This window comes from Podarcis bocagei (assembly GCF_964188305.1).
Source record: "Podarcis bocagei genome assembly, chromosome: 16".
NCBI lineage: Eukaryota > Metazoa > Chordata > Lepidosauria > Squamata > Lacertidae > Podarcis > Podarcis bocagei.
Window position 1 is genome coordinate 35,669,936 of NC_138142.1, and position 17,899 is coordinate 35,687,834.

At 48.5% G+C, this 17,899-nt stretch overlaps 1 protein-coding gene across 17 annotated transcripts in view; it reads left to right on the plus strand.

The window, feature by feature from the left end:
• TPM3 (tropomyosin 3) overlaps positions 1-17,899 on the plus strand; it is a gene marked incomplete at its 3' end in the record, with an annotated part of 77,545 nt that overhangs the window by 44,884 nt on the left and 14,762 nt on the right. For 9 of the 17 annotated variants that reach the window (XR_014002720.1, XR_014002721.1, XR_014002724.1 and 6 more), the window contains 6 exons: positions 1,753-1,886; positions 2,851-2,968; positions 4,305-4,375; positions 11,437-11,512; positions 14,260-14,322; positions 14,689-14,758. Coding sequence is in view for 9 of the 17 variants with exons in the window: in XM_081173830.1 (XP_081029956.1) it covers positions 1,753-1,886; positions 2,851-2,968; positions 4,305-4,375; positions 11,437-11,512; positions 14,260-14,322; positions 14,689-14,758 (532 nt within the window). Of the gene's footprint in view, positions 1-1,752; positions 1,887-2,850; positions 2,969-4,304; positions 4,376-8,830; positions 8,907-11,436; positions 11,513-14,259; positions 14,323-14,688; positions 14,759-17,899 lie in introns of all 17 variants that reach the window. The other 8 variants (XR_014002718.1, XR_014002719.1, XR_014002722.1 and 5 more) reach the window with 1 other exon arrangement.

The window sequence follows — 17,899 nt, forward strand, 5'->3', positions numbered from 1 at the left end:
GTGGTGCCCCGCAAGACGAATGCCTCGCAAGACGGAAAACTCACTAGACGAAAGAGTTTTCCGTTTTGGAGGTGCTTTGCAAAACGAATCTCCTATGGGCTTGCTTCGCAAGATGAAAATGTCTTGCGAGTTCCTGCGGTTTTTTTTCCCTTTGCCCCCCCTTTTTCTAAGCCGCTAAGCCGCTTATCAGCTGATCCGATAAGCCGCTAATAGCGCTAATCCGCTAATCCGTCAATGGGCTTGCTTCGCAAGACGAAAAAGCCGCTAGACGAAGAGAATCACAGAACGGATTCTTTTCGTCTTGCGAGGCACCACTCTATTGTGTTTTAATAGAAATGTAATCTGAATCCTGAAATACTCTTTTTTGGGGAGAAATCTATGTTTATGCTTAAATGCATACCCTAATCAGTATTATTTTTGTAATGCAGTTTGGTACAGAAAATAAAAACATTTTTTTTAAAAAAGTTAACAAGCAACAACTTTGTGGAATTGCCACTTGGGCTGGCTTCATTGTTGATTTAATAAAAATAGGTAACGATTATGTCTTTGCTTTTTAAGGAGCAGCAGAAAATATCCTATTATGGAAAAATTCTGCTGCAAGTCACTTCCTGCTGGAAAGCTTGCCTGTCTTGGGACTGTCAGTGGCGCTGAGCCTCTCAGTCTGCAAGAGCAGTGATATCCTTAAGCAATAGCAAGCTGTTTCACAGCAAAAATAAGAGCCTACTGGATTTTTGGACAAGGACAATGGGAGTCATAGTCCAGCAGCATCTGAGTGGCCAGAAGTTCCCCCACACCTGTCATAGAAAAAAATAAATAATAGGTTGCAATATGACATATATTTTGGACCCATGCAAAAAATCAGAAAATTTTGGGGAGATGCAGCAAGGGAAATTACATTAGTAACAGGCTAAACTTTGCCTACAGGGCCTCTTTACTTTCTGGATATGTTAAAGAAACTGTACTAACAGAGGACAGGGAATTAATAACACCACATCTCTGTCTGTGTGTGTTTGGGGGGGAGATTAGAACACTATGCATGAGGGAATGGGTAACTAAGACCTGGGACATAAAATGCAAGTTTTAAGCTCGCACACATTTGGTTAGAACTGGAGAAGGTAGACAGCAAGAGAATGTATTCATGGAGAAATGGGAGTCCTTTTTTTTATAATGTGGTACAGGAACACGTAAGCCCATTTCTGCTACTTGGAAGCGTGTAATAGCAATCTGTTGTACTCAGTCTTGGTATGGAAACTTGTCCTGCTGTGTTCACTTCTATGTTCACTTCTGGAGATCCTTTTTTATATATATATTTGGTCTGTGTTATTTTGTTCCATTAACAATTATATTTTTTTAAAAAGATTGCAAGTGAAATGGGGGTGGGGAGATGTTTCTCTGCCTGGAGAGATGCTGCGAGTTGGATGTAGACAGTTCTGACCATGACAGTGCAAAAAATAGCGGTCTCCATCCCTACCGTGCCCACTTTTGCACATGGCCTTGCCCGCTGCTATTGGAAGCTTGCCTTCAAGGAAATACTAACCCTCAGGCTGAAATTGGTTCTCCCAACCCTTGTCTTAAGCCCCATCGCTAAACACTGCATCTTAAGAAAGCCAGAGATGGTTTGAATGAGCTTCCAGCCGGCACAGCATTCTTAATGGCTAGAAACTTGTGTTTGCTTAAATGGGGTGGGGAACAAACGAGACCGTTCCAGTGTATTCCAATGCCCACATCAGTGTTTTCCCCCTTCCTCTCCAGGCCGAGGCAGAAGTAGCATCCTTGAACCGCCGCATTCAGCTCGTGGAAGAGGAGCTAGACCGGGCCCAGGAGCGCCTTGCGACAGCCTTGCAGAAGTTGGAGGAAGCTGAGAAAGCTGCCGATGAGAGTGAAAGGTAGGTGGGTGCATTTGCAAGAGGAAGGGGCTCCTTAGAGCAGGCATTCCCAAACCTGGCCCTCCAGACGTTTTTGGGACTACAACTCCCATCATCCCTAGCTAACAGAACCAGTGGTAAGGGATGATGGGAATTGTAGTCCCAAAACATTTGGAGGGCTGAGTTTGGGGATGCCTGCCTTAGAGCTTGTTCGCACTGAGCAAAGCTATGTATAAATTCTGTGTGGGTGGGTGGATGTTCAGGTGGGTGGGTGTCATATACCGTATTTTTCGCTCCATAAGACGCACTTTTTGCCTCCTAAAAAGTAAGGGGAAATGTGTGTGCGTTTAATGGAGCAAATGCAGGGGGAAGGCAGGCAGGAAAAGCCCCCAAGAGCCGCACACAAGCTCCACGCGGCTCTTGCGGGCTTTTCCCCAGGAGGGAGAAGGGACTGGCGCGGCCAGTCAGTCCCTTCTCCCTCCTCGTAGAAAAGCCCGCAGGAGCCGCGCACTCCTTAAAGGGTGCGCGGCTCCTGTGGGCTTTTGCGGGAGGTGGGGGTATTGCCATTCCGGCTAAAGAGGAAGCTAAGACAGCGAGCGGGATCCATCCCGCTTGCAGTCTTGGCTTCTTTGCTCTTTGGGGCTGGGGGCGGGGGAACCCGGGCTTCCCCCCGGCAGCCCCAAGAAGCTCTGGGAGAAATTTTTTTTTCTTGATTTCCCCCTCTAAAAACTAGGTGCGCCTTATGGTCCGGTGCACCTTATGGAGCGAAAAATACGGTAACTGAATCACACCCCCTGGTGTGTGTAACTGGGTAGAAGGTTAGGCCTTTCTCTGGCATTGCTAGCCTTCTGTGTGCCAGAGAGGTTCTTTGTTTTGGAGAGGCCACCCCTGGTCCCCAAGGCCTTTCTGCGGACTGGGAGAGCAGAGGAATGTCACGTCTTGGATGCTGACGATCCCTTCTTCCCCCCCCCCCGTTCTCCCTCAGAGGCATGAAGGTAATTGAGAACAGAGCCCTGAAAGATGAAGAGAAGATGGAGCTGCAGGAGATCCAGCTGAAGGAGGCCAAGCACATCGCTGAGGAGGCCGACAGGAAGTACGAGGAGGTGAGAAGCCACAGCAGATGTGCCTTGACCAAACAGGGTTGAACTCCTCCCTCATGACACACAGGGAGTTCAGTCCTGCTTTCTGCGGCTGCGCCATTCCCTGATCCACATTTGATGTCATATGCGGGCAACCCCGCCATTTTAATATTTTGTTGGAAGCCGCCCAGAGTGGCTGGGGAAGCCCAGCCAGATGGGCGGGGTATAAATAATAAATTATTATTATTTTATTTACGTGCGTTCAGTATGTGCGCAGGCGTTTTCAGTGGTGTTTTAAATACAGGGGTACCTCGGGTTACAAACACTTCGGGTTACAGACTCCGCTAACCCCGAAGTAGTACATCAGTTTAATAACTTTACCTCAGGATGAGAACCAATTGTGCGTCAGCCGCAGCAGGAGACCCCCCATTAGCTAAAGTGGCACCTCGGGTTAAGAATGGTTTCAGGTTAAGAACGGACCTCCAGAATGAATTAAGTTTGTAACCAGAGGTACCACTGTATACTCAGTTTCAACATGCAGTGCTTCAAAACATAACTCCCACCTAAATTGAGGAGTTGCCTGTATGATGTCATGTTTGGGGCAGGTGGTTTGGGGGGGGCTGCTATGTGGGCCAAATGTGGAAGCCTGGTGGTCTGACCAGGTTGGAGGGTTCCCCACCTTCTTTTTATTGATTTCAAATTACTGCTATTATTTATTAAATTCATTGCTTACTTTTTTTTTTAAGCAAGGTAACATGAAGTAACTAACACTATGTAAAAAGCACTATATAAACAGACACATCCAGTAAAAATGGCATAAAAGAAATATATATGTGTGTGTGTGTGTGTGTGTATGAATGAGACAACCCTGCTTTTAAAAAGGCATGTTTAAGACTTCTCTCTCACTCACTCAAGGAGGCCACCGATGATTCAGAACCAAAGGCCTGGCACAAAAGAACAATCGCAGGGTGTGGGTCGGTTTATATGGGAAGAGGCGGCCATTGAGGTATTTGTGTCCTGAGACGTATAAATGATTTTAATCTTGTGCTTTTAAATGGTTGGAAACCTGCCCTGGGATCACGGTTAACGCTATTAGGTTCGTCAGCTGCCCTCCATCAGAAGGTCCCAGGGCAGGTTGCAGTAATATGAAATACAGCATTAAAAACTGTATAAAACAGCAAGAGTGAGTCCATAGGCCAGAGGCCAATTTACAGAGGCATAACTTCAGTGTACGGTGATAAGCTGTGCAGTGAAGGTACCAGGCGCACCTCTTTGGGGAGAGGAAATCCACCAATTCATGGCGAAGGGCAGGTAACAAATCCAATTGACAATAATTTCTTCTTCCTCCTTTTCTTCCCAGGTTGCCCGGAAATTGGTCATCATAGAAGGTGATCTGGAGCGTACAGAGGAGAGAGCTGAGCTGGCAGAGTCGTGAGTGTTTTCTTCTTCTTCTCTCTCTCTCTCTCTTTCTCTCTTTGCATGAGGCACCCTGCTGCATGGAAGCTTTTAACACGAGCGAGCTCACCTTAAAACTCCCTGTTAGGCAAGGCCCAGAGTGTGGGGCGAAGGTTAGAGGCAGCCTCTGCTGGCTAGAAGGAATTGTGGCTCTCCACTTTCCCATTCTCGCTCTCTTTTTAGTGGGAAATCTTAACTGGTTTTTTGGCAGAGGAATATGGTGTACAGACCAGTGGCTTTTTAAAAAACACACCTGTAGATTCTTTCCTGTGTAGAGAGGTGAGCATCTGTTAGTCCCTCTGCAGGGCGGAACTTAGGTTGACGGAGTTAGGCCTTCATTGTGGCCACATTCACACCATACATTGAAAGCAGTCCCATACCTCTTTAAGCAGTCATGGATTCCTCCAAAAGAATTACCGGAGCTGAGTTGTTAGGAGACCTCTGTATTCTTTGTGGAGAGCTACAGTTCCCAGATGGGACGCCGGTGGCGCTGTGGGTTAAACCACAGAGCTTAGGACTTGCCAATCAGAAGGTCGGTGGTTCGAATCCCCGCGACGGGGTGAGCTCCCGTTGCTCGGTCCCTGCTCCTGCCAACCTAGCAGTTCGAAAGCACCTCAAAGTGCAAGTAGATAAATAGGTACCACTCCGGCGGGAAGGTAAACGGCGTTTCCGTGTGTTGCTCTGGTTCGCCAGAGGCGGCTTAGCCATGCTGGCCACATGACCCGGAAGCTGTACGCCGGCTCCCTCGGCCAATAAAGCGAGATGAGCGCTGCAACCCCAGAGTCGGTCACGACTGGGCCTAATGGTAAGGGGTCCCTTTACCTTTACAGTTCCCAGAGTTCCCTGAGAAGAGGGATTGATTGTTAAACCACTCTGGAAATTGTAGCTCTGTGAGGGGAATGGGGAGGGGGGTTATTCTCCTAACAACTCCCAGGACCCTTAACAGTCATGGCTTTCCTCTGCAAAACCCTGGGAACTATCGTATGTTAAGTGTACGAAGGGTTGTTAGGAGAGTTCCCCCTTCCCCCAAGCTACAATTCCCAAAGTGGTTTAGCAGTCAAACCCTCTTCCCAGGGAACTCTGGAAAATAAAAGCTCTGGGTCATAGGGATCTCCTAAGAATTCTTAGCACCCTTATAATAATAATAATTTATTATTTGTACCCTGCCCATCTGGCTGGGTTTCCTCAGCCACTCTGAGCAGCTTCCAACAGAGATTAAAAATACATTAAAACACCAATCATTAAAAACGTCCCTAAACAGGGCTGCCTCCAGATGTCTTCTAAACATCAGGTAGTTGTTTTTCTCTTTGACATCTGATGGGAGGGCGTTTCACAGGGTGGGCGCCACTACCGAGAAGTCCCTCTGCCTGGTTCCCTGTAACTTGGCTTCTCACAGTGAGGGAACCGCCAGAAGGCCGTCGGCGCTGGATCTCAGTGTCCGGGTGGAACAATGGGGGTAGAGACGCTCCTTCAGGTATACCTTATCAAGTGACAGCTCCCAGAATCCTTTGGGGGAAGCCCTGAGTGTTCAAAGTGGTATCGTAGCACTTTCAGTGTGTAGCGCGATTGTGGCCCGTGTTAGGAAAAAGTGGAACAAAGGTGATTTCATCATATTGGTGTAAGATACACATTCTGGCTCACAGTGAAATTAAAAAAGGGAATAACAATAATTTAAAAGCACCTTGGTGTCAGTCATGTCAGGCGCCATACCCAAGATCAGCACAGAAGGAACCAAAAATCCAGCGGCAAATACAGAACGTCAGACAGATCTCCCGCAGCAGGACATTCCAGTGTCGGGTCACAATAACAGGCCTTGTTCCTCCCCCCCCCCCTGCACATATCTCTGAAACAGGCAAGACTTGTGATGAGCCCACCCCCTGCTCCACTTGTTTAAGATCATTTGGGGTTCATTCATTGTATTCGAACATGGCTGGGCCACCCTGTTGCAGTCTTCCAGATGTGTGTCTGGGGCCCCGTCTCATCTGCTTCACATCTGGGGTGCTGATGTGATGGATGGAGTGGCGGGGGGGGGGGGCTAAGAGGAGGAAACGAGACAGTCTGCAAAAAATGCCAAGCATGCTTCTAGGTCCTGGCAAGGCCACATTGGGGGGGGGGGGACACACATTGTGATACTCCCTGCCTCCAACAAGAGTTTTGCCCCTTGCCAAAAACGAGCGAATCTTCCGCAACTGCTCTGCCTTTCTGTGAGGTGAAGTTCCCACCAGTAGGTTTCCCCCTCTAAAATATAAACACACTGGGTGCACATCTAATGCCGAAAGATGGTATCTGCGACTAGTTTCCGTTGTTTCTTCTCACGGAAAGCTGTGTGTTTCTACGTCCCCATTTGCACCGCGCATTTAAAGCTCTTGAAGCAGCCCTGCCTTCCCTCAAAGAATTCTGGGAACTGTAGTTGGTTAAGGGTGCCAAGCGTTGTTGCCCCTCGCAATTCCCAGAATTCCCTGGGAAGAAGTGGGATTGAACGCTAAACCTCTCTGGGAATTGTAACTCGGGGAATTGGGGAGGGGTGTCTCTTAACAGCTCTCAGCACCCTTAACAAAACTACAGCTCCCAGAACCCTCTCCCAATTCCTGGCACCTTTTGCTGAACCAGAATTCCCAGCATCCTTTTATTGGGCCGAACTGTTACCAGTGGCGTTGCTGTAAAAACTGGCGCTAGTTTTGCCATATAGACATGCACTCAGGGCTACACTCACTAAGTGTTGCACGCTTGTTCTTCTTGTGTGTAGATCTCTTGCACAGGGCCTGCACACCAGCCCTCTCCTCCTTTTCCTCACCGCCACCCCCGGCCCACCCTCTCACTGTGGTGCTCACATCTTTGTTGCTGTGCGCCAGCCAGTCTGCCTTTCTCTCCTTCACCGACTACAGTTATGCAGAAGATCTTACACAGCTTCCCCATGTGGTTCCTGGTAGCAGGGGTGGGGAGGTTGTCCTCTGGGAGAGTGCCTCATCTTTATGGTTGAGCCCATCACCATTGCCCTTCTCCAGCTGTGGCGCATGAGAAGCAGATGGGCTGGAGACACATGGAAACAGCCTCCCCACGGAGCTAAAATGGGCTTCTGCATCAAGGTGGGGGGCCCTGTGACCAAGATGTTAGTGGGCTCCTCCGCCTTCCATCATCCCAAGCCATTGGGCCATGCTGGCTGGGTGCTGATGGGAGTTGTAGTCCAGCAACACCCGGAGGACTACAATTCTATCCCCGCCCCCTGCAAAAAAACCCTGCTCTACATTGTGAGCTTTACATTAACTCCTGTGCAATTCCTGGCTGGAAGTAATCCCCTCTCAGTTGGGACTGTGTGTATCCCACCTTAAAAAAACAAAACCAACCACCTAAAACTGCAAAATGCAAAACTATCTGAATTCGAAACCACATACAACACCCCCCCCAAAAAAAAACCCACACCAAGGTAGTGTGTGTTTTTTTCTTGTGCAAAATGTCTGCATTTTGCCAGCTGTGCAGGCTCCATACAGCCTTGTCTGGAACACAACGGAATATTATTTTGGGTGCTCTTGTGACACCCCAAGCGTCAGTTCCCCCTCTTACACCTGAGTTTCTCTTCAGCCTTAAGGGCAATAGGTTTTGATATTTAAGTTGTTTTCGCCCCTGTTGTGGCCTGGTAAGAACCGGCCTGCGCTCTCGCAGACTCCCTTGGCATGCACAGATCCTGTCATTGGAAGGGAAGAGAGGGCCATTTGGGGCCCTTCTATGGGGCCTGTCTTATATTTATATTTATATTTATACCCACCCATCTGGCCGTGTTTGAGCCAGTGGTCCTCCTCCCTTTTCAGCTGGCAGCTATCTTGTTCGCAGTCCCCTCACACAGAACCACTCCTTGCGCAGGAGCATAGCTGTCAACCTTCCCTTTTTTGTGGGAAATTCCCTTATTCCAGTGCTGTTTTGTAGGAAATTCCCTTATTCCAGTGCTGCTTTCTGCTGTTATCCCGGATTGTTAGATATCCCGTAGACCGTCCCTGGGACAGGTGAGGCCGCTGATCCCTTATTTTCGAGGCTGCTGATCCCTTATTTTCAAATCTGAAAGTTGACAGCTATGCGCAGGAACCTCAACAGACGCTCGGAGGGCTGTCTGCGGAGGTGACCAGGCTACTGCTTTATAACCTCTCTTCACCATCACACTTCTGGGCCTGGTCTAACAGGTCTTCTCAGGAAACATTCCCTGCCTGGCATGAGGCCTGTAGAATTGTGCCATCTCTCTCTCCCCGTTTGTAAAACCTCTTTCCTTACCCCGCTAAGCATGCATGTTGTGACAGACTTTTTTTTTCTTCTCCCCCCACCCTTTTTATGGCTCTGCTTTGTGTGTGTGTGTGTGTCCTTTCCGTTGCTGCTCCTTTTGCCCCCAACCCAACACCCCGTCCGAACTTGTGCCTGCCGACGCGGTCCTGCCTTTCTAAACAGCCGTTGCCGGGACTTGGATGAGCAGATCCGGTTGATGGACCAAAACTTGAAGTTCCTTGCTCAGGCTGAAGAAAAGGTACTAACCCTTCCTGCCCGCCCCCTCCCACAACCTCCGGCTCCATCGAACGCCCGTGCTGCTCCCCATTTCTTTCCCCCTGAAAAGAAAAGAAAGGAAGAAAGCTCCTTCGAGCGCATTTCTCCTCTCGCTTCCTCAATACGCTTTGCTTGCTCTCTCTGTATTTTTTCTCTCTGTCTCTGTCTTCAACTGGTTTCATTTTACTTTTCCTGCCGAGCAGGTTGCGGCTGCTGGGGCCCTGCTCCATGGCACAGCGGCTTCCTTCAGGATGGCAGTGAGGCCTAATGGATTCCAGGCAAAGTTTCCACCCTGGACCCAGAGCCTACCAGGCAGCTTTTGGCTGCAGCTTGCGGGCTGTGTAGTCGTGCTTGTGTGTGTGTATGTATGCAAAAATCCCTGTTGTGCTAATGCTCCTGACGTTTTATTTACTGAACTTATTAGTCAGTAATAATCTTTTACGGAACTTCTTAGTTGCTTAAAAAAAGAAAAAGTAACTCAAAGTATCTTAGAATGAGCGCATACATGAAAACCAGCATAAAACAATCTGTAGAAAAATCTAAAACCTATTCATGGTGGGTCTTTTTTAAAGGCAAGATTTAAAATCCAGTGGTACTTCGGGTTAAGAACTTAATTCGTTCTGGAGGTCGGTTTTTAACCTGAGGTACCACTTTAGCTAATGGGGCCTCCTGTTGCCGCTGCTGCGCGATTTCTGTTCTCATCCTGAAGCAAAGTTCTTAACCTGAGGTACTATTTCTGGGTTAGCGGAGTCTGTGACCTGAAGCGTCTGTAACCTGAGGTACCACTGTACCCCACATGCTCAAGGAATCCACGGATAGTTAAAAGCCAAAGGCCTGGTAGAAGTTAAAAGCCAAAGGCCTGGAACAAACATTTTGGAAGGTGCCCAAAGCTGGTCAGTTGATGGTGCCAGTCGAGCATTCGGCAAACAGGGAGCCACCACTGAAAAGTCCCTGTTCTTGTGTTGCTGCCCTCTGGACCTCCTGGTGGGGGGGCGAGAGCATGGAAAAGGGCCTCAGGTGGCCCCAGGGGTTGTGGACAATGGGTGTTATAGTGCCAGTTCATTCCATTCAATAATTGGTTATGTTTCTATGCCAATTTTCACTCACACGAGTCACAAAGTGGCTCACAAATAAAAAATAGCAACAATAGAATGTCAGAGTTGTAGAATAATTAACAAATCATCAGTCAATGACTTCTGGACATCATGGACGATAAGTGTTGTAGTCCCAATGACTGGCCACTCTTTTTTTAAAAAAAGGCTTTACAGTGGACGCTCAGGTTGTGAACATAGAATCATAGAATCATAGAGTTGGAAGAGACCACAAGGGCCATCGAGTCCAGCCCCCTGCCAAGCAGGAAACACCATCAGAGCACTTTTGACATATGGTTGTCAAGCCTCTGCTTAAAGACCTCCAAAGTAGGAGACTCCACCACACTCCTTGGCAGCAAATTCCACTGTCAAACAGCTCTTACTGTCAGGAAGTTCTTCCTAATGTTTAGGTGGAATCTTCTTTCTTGTAGTTTGGATCCATTGCTCCGTGTCCGCTTCTCTGGAGCAGCAGAAAACAACCTTTCTCCCTCCTCTATGTGACATCCTTTTATATATTTGAACATGGCTATCATATCACCCCTTAACCTCCTCTTCTCCAGGCTAAACATGCCCAGCTCCCATAGCCGTTCCTCATAAGGCATCGTTTCCAGGCCTTTGACCATTTTGGTTGCCCTCCTCTGGACACGTTCCAGTTTGCCAGTGTCCTCCTTGAACTGTGGTGCCCAGAACTGGACACAGTACTCCAGGTGAGGTCTGACCAGAGCAGAATACAGTGGCACTATTACTTCCCTTGATCTAGATGCTATACTCCTATTGATGCAGCCCAGAATTGCATTGGCTTTTTTAGCTGCCGAGTCACACTGTGATGATCCATGCGGGAGGCACGTTCGCAACCCGCAGCGCCGTGTCTGTGCATGCGTGGGTTGTGATTTGGCGCTCATGTGTGAGCGCCCCGGAAGTAACCCGTTCCGGTACTTCCGGGTTTCGGCGCATCCGTAACCCGAAAATGCGCAACCTGAAGCGTCTTGAACCTGAGGTATGACTGTATTGGTCAGAGACAACCCATTAAAATGTGCCCAAATATGAACTGGAAACTGGCACGGATGTAGCAAACAAAACTCAAGAGCAATTCAGACGGTACAAAGTGCAGCCGCCAGACTTCAAGCCTATAATACACACACACACACAGAATTCCTACATGACCCGATTTACAGAGCCTGCAAGCTGTTTTGTTTGGACGGTGCCTGGGTCCTCAAAACCTTTTGTCTCCCGTGGACGGGGAGTCGCTGTTGGCCTTGTTAGGCCCCTTTCCTGAAGTCTCTTCGACCCATGGATTCACTCTCTTCTCTTTCTCTCCTGTCCTCCTTTTCTCCCTTTCCCATCCATTATTTCTCTCTCTCTCTCTCTCTCTGGCTTCCTCTCTTACTCCCTTCCCTGCCCTCCTCGGCAAACACACTGCAGCAAATGTTCGGAGCTGGAAGAGGAGCTGAAGAATGTCACCAACAACCTCAAGTCCCTTGAGGCTCAGGCTGAGAAGGTAGGGCTGGCTATTCTCCTCCCCAAACTGTGGCCGGAGGAATAGCCTTTCCCTCCCACCCACCCCCTGATAATCCTTCCGTGTTTACTCAGTTGAAACCTGGAAAGTATACAATGAAGACGTCAAGAGGCCCTGTATAGAATCGTAGAATGAAAAGGGGGGACCCCAAGGGTCATCTAGTCAAACCCCCTGCAATCACACCTGAAGCATCCCTGACAGATGACCATCTGGGCTTGTACATGAGCCATTGGCCTAATCCAGCCGGGGCCAGTTAAAAACTAAAACACTCACTTTATGGCAATTCTTTACTTTTAAAGATAAGCCCATTTACAGTTCAAAGTCTCCTGAATTCACTAGTAACACCAGCTATCTCTTGTGAGGAATAATATACAGTGGTACCTCGGGTTAACTACTTAATTCGTTCCGGAGGTCCATTCTTAACCTTAAACTGTTCTTAACCTAGAAGCACCACTTTAGCTAATGGGGCCTCCTGCTGCCGCCGTGCCGCCGGAGCACAATTTCTGTTCTCATCCTGAAGCAAAGTTCTTAACCTGAAGCACTATTTCTGGTTTAGTGGAGTCTGTAACCTGAAGCGGATGTAACCTGAGGTACCACAGTATTTACTTCATAGGGAGAGCTGGTGGTTCCAACTGGGCAGCAATCTGTGGGGTACCCAGATGGTCACCTGTACCCACGTAGGTACCCAGCAGGGCAGAGTCTCTCCTTTTCTGACTCAAGAGCAGTGATCAGCTCTCCTGCTGGAATAATATTAGATAAACAAAGCTGCATCAAGTGTCTCAAGATCCCTCCTACAGGGATAAGGTCCCTGCAATGGTCACTTTTCCATGGTGGTGTTTAAAATAACTTTGTACAAAGACCAACTTTAAAATTAAAATGGCTTGAAGCCCTGAAAAAACAAAACTAAAACTAAAACACTCACAAACAGCGGCAGGGAGTTGTGGTGAATGAAGCCCTTGGCAATATTCCTGTTGCGTGCTTGCTGCTGAAACGAAAGGCAAGCAGGCACCCCCTTAAAATGTCTCTGGGGGCTCCTCCTGAGAAAGCCTTGTCCGAGTAACCTGTCTGCCCAAGCCTAGGGCAGGATGTGCAGAGCAGCTCCCTCGGGGGCCAGGAGGCAAAGAAGGGTCTTGGGTTCGATCCTTGGCTCCTCCAGTTAAAGGATCAGGTGGTGGTGGGGTGGTGACCCTAGGGAGCTGCTGCCAGTTCAGTAGAGATGATACTGGGTTGGTGGGGGCAAGAGTTCTGGCTATAAGGCAGCTCCCTGTGTTCTGGAATCGAGGCCTGTGGCTCTTCTTCTGGGGAGGGGGTTGTATTATTATTTTACAGTGGTGCCTCGCAAGACGAAAAGAATCCATTCTGTGATTCTCTTCGTCTAGCGGTTTTTTCGTCTTGCGAAGCAAGCCCATTGACGGATTAGCGCTATTAGCAGCTTTTAGCGGCTTTTAGCAGCTTATCTGCTGATCGGATCAGCTGATAAGCGGCTTAGCGGCTTAGAAAAAGGGGGGGGGAAACCAGCAGGAACTCGCAAGACATTGTCGTCTTGCGAAGCAAGCCCATAGGAAATTCGTTTTGCGAAGCACCTCCAAAACGGAAAACTCTTTCGTCTAGCGAGTTTTCCGTCTTGCGAGGCATTCGTCTTGCGAGGCACCACTGTATATACTTTGATCTTTTTATGTGAACTGCCCTTAGACCTCCGGGTATAGAGCGGTGTGTATAAATTCAATCAATCAAAATAATAATAATAAATAATAATAATAATAATAATAATAATAATAATAATAATAATAATAATAATAATAATAATAATTTATTTATACCCCGCCCATCTGGCCAAGTTTCCCCAGCCACTCTGGGCGGCTCCCAATCAAATGTTAAAAACAGTACAGCATTAAATATTAAAAACTTCCCTAAGCAGGGCTGCTTTCAGATGTCTTTTAAAGATAAGATAGCTGCTTATTTCCTTCACATCTGATGGGAGGGCGTTCCACAGTGTGGGTGCCACTACCGAGAAGGACCTCTGCCTGATGGGAGTTGTAGTGTAGCAGTGTCTGGAAGGGCGCACAAATTTTTCACTTAGCCCTGGCACAACTTGCTTTTTCTAGCCTCACCTCTTATAAATGGAACGAACGAATCGCTTCCTGTAAAATATACTTGTTAATATTTAACAAAGCAGTTTCATGCGTAAAGAGAAATAGACTTGGTTAAAAACCTCTGCTTTAAAGAACACGACCCTTTGGGCATTAGTATTATATCTAGGCATGTCTTGGCTAACGATAAATGCAAGATGTGGGTCCCTGGAAGCCCTTGGGAGTGGAAGTAGAATAAAAACCCTGTCTCAGGACTGTTCTCCTCCCCTCCGTCTAAGAACTGGAGGCATCTTCCTATCCTTACCCCTACTTATCCTCACAACAACCTTGTGGGGTAGGGCAGGCTGAGAGCCAGAGGCTGACCTAAGCTCTCCCAGTAAGCTTAGTGGCCAAGCTGGGATTGAAGACCTGGTTTCTCTCCCAGAATGAACACAACACTCTTATAACAACTGCACCACGTTGGCTGTCGTTTCCATTCTGCCTTCTCCCTCTCTATGGCAGGGGAAGGTCTGTTTCTTTAAGTTTTCCATTAAACTTAAAGAAAGCTGTTGAGAGTGGGATCTGGCCTTTGCAGTGGGGTGCTGGTAGTGAATCGCCTTGCTATGTCTGGACCCTGAGTTGTGTCTTCTCTCCCCGCAGTACTCTCAAAAAGAGGATAAATATGAAGAGGAGATCAAGATCTTGACCGACAAACTCAAGGAGGTGAGCTATGCCTTGTGTGAAGGGTCAAGGTGGGTGGCTGTCCTTCCTTGGGCCGCTCCTTGGCAACATGGGGCAAGATGTTGCTGAACTACAACTCCCATCATCCCTGGCCATCAGCCTTGCTGGCCGGGGCTGATGGGAATTGTAGTCCCAACAACACCACGCTGTCTGCCTTTGTAATAGACTTGACTAGTTTCCCCAGAGGCATGGCACATTGGGAAGAGTTTGGACATAATCAATAGGCAGCCCTGCTTGTAATGTAAACCCCGCTCCCCCCTGCCAGGGGACAGACCAACAGAGGCGGGAGATCGACTAGATCAGACCTCCCCTTTCTTGACTGACCGCAACTCTTTCTCCCTTTCCCAGGCTGAGACCCGTGCCGAGTTTGCTGAGCGGTCAGTAGCCAAGCTGGAGAAGACCATTGATGACTTGGAAGGTAGGTGTGGGCAGGAAGGTGGTGCAGTTGGATAGGGAGAATCCAGCTAAACGGGAGCTTCTTCCTTGATACCGGCACATAGCATGCCGTGATTTTATTTCGCCACCCTGGTGACTGGTTGTTGCAGATTCTTAACTCCCATCAGCCCCTGCTGGTGCTGGTCAAGGGGATGTTGGGAGTTGTAGGCCAGTAATATCGTATCAGCAGCAGGGTTAGCAACCCTCTGCCTTTATTTCTCTCTCTTTCACCTTGACGTCAGGTCTGGTGTTTTGTACCTGTACACGCAGCTCTTGATTACTCTGGTCTTGTGTCTAGGAGCCCTAGAAACAGAATACGTTTGTGTGTCAGTAGAATACGTGGCCTGTCTGTCTGCAGTGCAGTGTGGACTTTGAAAACTGCTTGGGGTGAGGCTAGGGGGAATTCAGACCCCCTTCGACCCTGCTTTTTTTGTTTTGTTTGCCCTCCAGTGGTCTGTGCTTCTTGAAGGCCAGAGGGAGCCTAAGCCCAGCATTCTCCAACCTCGGGTCCCCAATATGATGTCGGACTACAACTCCCATCAGCCCCAGCTGGCATTGTCCCAGTGGTTGGGTGATGGGAGATGTAGTCCAAGCAACCTTAAGCCATCATTTACCTTTCCCCCTCGGCCCCCCCCCCATTTTTCCATTCTGGCAACTTCATTGTTTTTAAAGCCTTGTTCCCCACTCCAAGGCAGATGCATGAAATTGACCTTAAGTGTCTCTTTCCTGGTGCATTTTGCACCTAGCTTGAGACGAGGCTTTTCCAAACTTACGGACTCGTTGACCCCCTTTGCCAGCTTCTAAAATTGCCATCGACTGTGACTCCAAATCCTTAGGAATGTAAATGAAAGGAAGTCAAGGAACATCAGTATATAATCATCACTTAGTAATCATCCGTCGCCATTACTAGGAATCATAAAACATATATTAAAAAAGTAAGAATCTTAGTGCAGAGGTTCTTCATTGGCAAAGGGAGTTGCACTCTGTACATGCCCCCGGGCTCTTTATTGCTGAGGCCCTTGGTCCCTAATTAATTTTTTTGCATTATACCTTGTAATTCCCTTTTCCACCTTGGGCCCCTTTTGGCCCCCCAGGGCTCTACTCACCTCCTGCACAGTCCCATCAACCATTGACGTGGGTCAATATCTTACCAGTTTGGTAAGATGCTTTAGAATGTGTTAAAGCCAGTTAGAGGTTGGGACTAGGGCATGGGAGACCTGGGTTCAGATTGCCGCTCAACAGCAAAGTTCCTTGCAGTGACTTTGGGCCAGCCGCTGCCTCTTTTGGCCCGACCTACCCTGCAAGGTTGTTGTGACGATAAAAGGGGGCAGGAGGTGGAGAAGCTTTCACATCATCTTGAGCTCCTTGGAGGAAAGGTGATAGATAAATAGCATTGTGAATAAAAAAGAATCACAACTTCCTCCTGAGATTAACCTTGGGAATCCTAATCACATTCCTGGCGCCCTTTCCCCTCTCTCCCACCTCCTCTGCCCTTGAGCTTGTCGCTCGGAAAGGGAATGGCTGTTTAAAAATCGGTTTTTGTGTGCGAGAGTTGTGCTGATCACATCCTAGGTTCCTTCTCATGGTTATCACCAAAGGCCCATATTTCAGCAAGCAAATACAAACCCTCATAGCCACTTTCTGTGCAAGTCGTCCTAATTCTAGGCCGTAGCTCAGTGGTAGAGCTTCTGCATTGCATGCAGAAGGTAGGGCTGGGGGAGACTCCTGTCTGAAATCCTGGAGAGCTGCTGCTGCTGCTGCTGCCAGCCCGTGTAGACAGCTCTGAGCAAGATGGACCCAAGGGTCTGACAATAGCGTAAGGCAGCTTCCTGCGTTTCTGGGCTCCAGTTTGTGCAAATGCCATAGGAAACCCTCTGATTTTAAAGAGAGGTGATGCTATATATTGACCACCACCTTTCAAAAAAATAAATAAATACAGGAGTCATTTCACAAACCAGATGACCGAACCCTCTGTGCTGAAAGGGCCAAAGCCAGCTGAGATTTAAAGGTTTCCTCCACAACAGGTCTGTGTCTCCTAAGGCAAAGCTCCCAGGATGTCAGGCAGTTATGTATCGCTCACTTCCTATCTTGAAAAGCAGTCCTTTCTGAATTGCCTTGATTTTACAATTTGAGGGATTGCGGCTGAGCTGCGGCCTAAGTTACACCTAGGCGTCCCTCCTTGCAGTAGAGCAGGCTGAGGCAAACTCTGGCCCTCCAAATGTTTGGGACTGCAATTCCCATCATCCCTGACCACTGGTCCTGTTAGCTAGGGATGATGGGAATTGTAGTCCCAAACATTTGGAGGGCCGGAGTTTGCCTATGCCTGCAGTAGAGGTTAGCAACTAGAAGCCCCTGGGGCCTTGTCTAGCCTTCCCCTCCCTGGTGGAGGAGTTGTCGACTACCGCCAACCCAGAAGCAATGCACTTTGGACAGCATTTATTGGGGGTGGGGTGAAGGTTACCCCCCCCCATTCCACTCCTTGGAAGCCCTCACAGAAAACCAGCTGTGTCTGAAATGTCTCCTGGAATTACCTGTAGCTGAATCACTGTTAAAAGATCAGGCGAAAGTTAACTCGGCTCTGTGCCGGCGGCTGCTGATAAGGGAAGTGGAAATATGTTTGTTCACCACAGGCCTGGCCCCATCTCTGCAGCTCTGGAGAACCAGAGGGTATTCACCTGCCCACTCTCACTGTTTAATCTGCTAGGAGTGAACAGGTGCGGCCGTGTTTCCAAGAGCTCTTTCCTGCCCAAGGGCGTCATCCTTTAGACCTTGGGGAGAAACAAAGAGCCCTCCTTTATTTCAATTATGCTCTCAAAAAAACCCAGTGGGTGTTCGTCAGGGAAAAGCATGCAGGTGAAAAACCTCCATGGGTGAAATTAAACCTGTGGGGGCCCTATTTTGACCTCCGAGGCCATTTCTCTCCCCCCCCAAGTCCTGCACACCAGATGTCAAATGCATTTGCAGTTGTTCCTGTGGAAACAGGATCTGCATTTCAAAAGCGGTGGCAAATGCAAGCTTTTTTCCCAGGTTGCTTCCGAATCCTGCTGCAAGCCCCGCTTTCGGCAGGGAAAGGGATGCCAGATTCTTCCTTTGTAGCCCTTGCTTTGCTAGAAAGGAAGGGAGT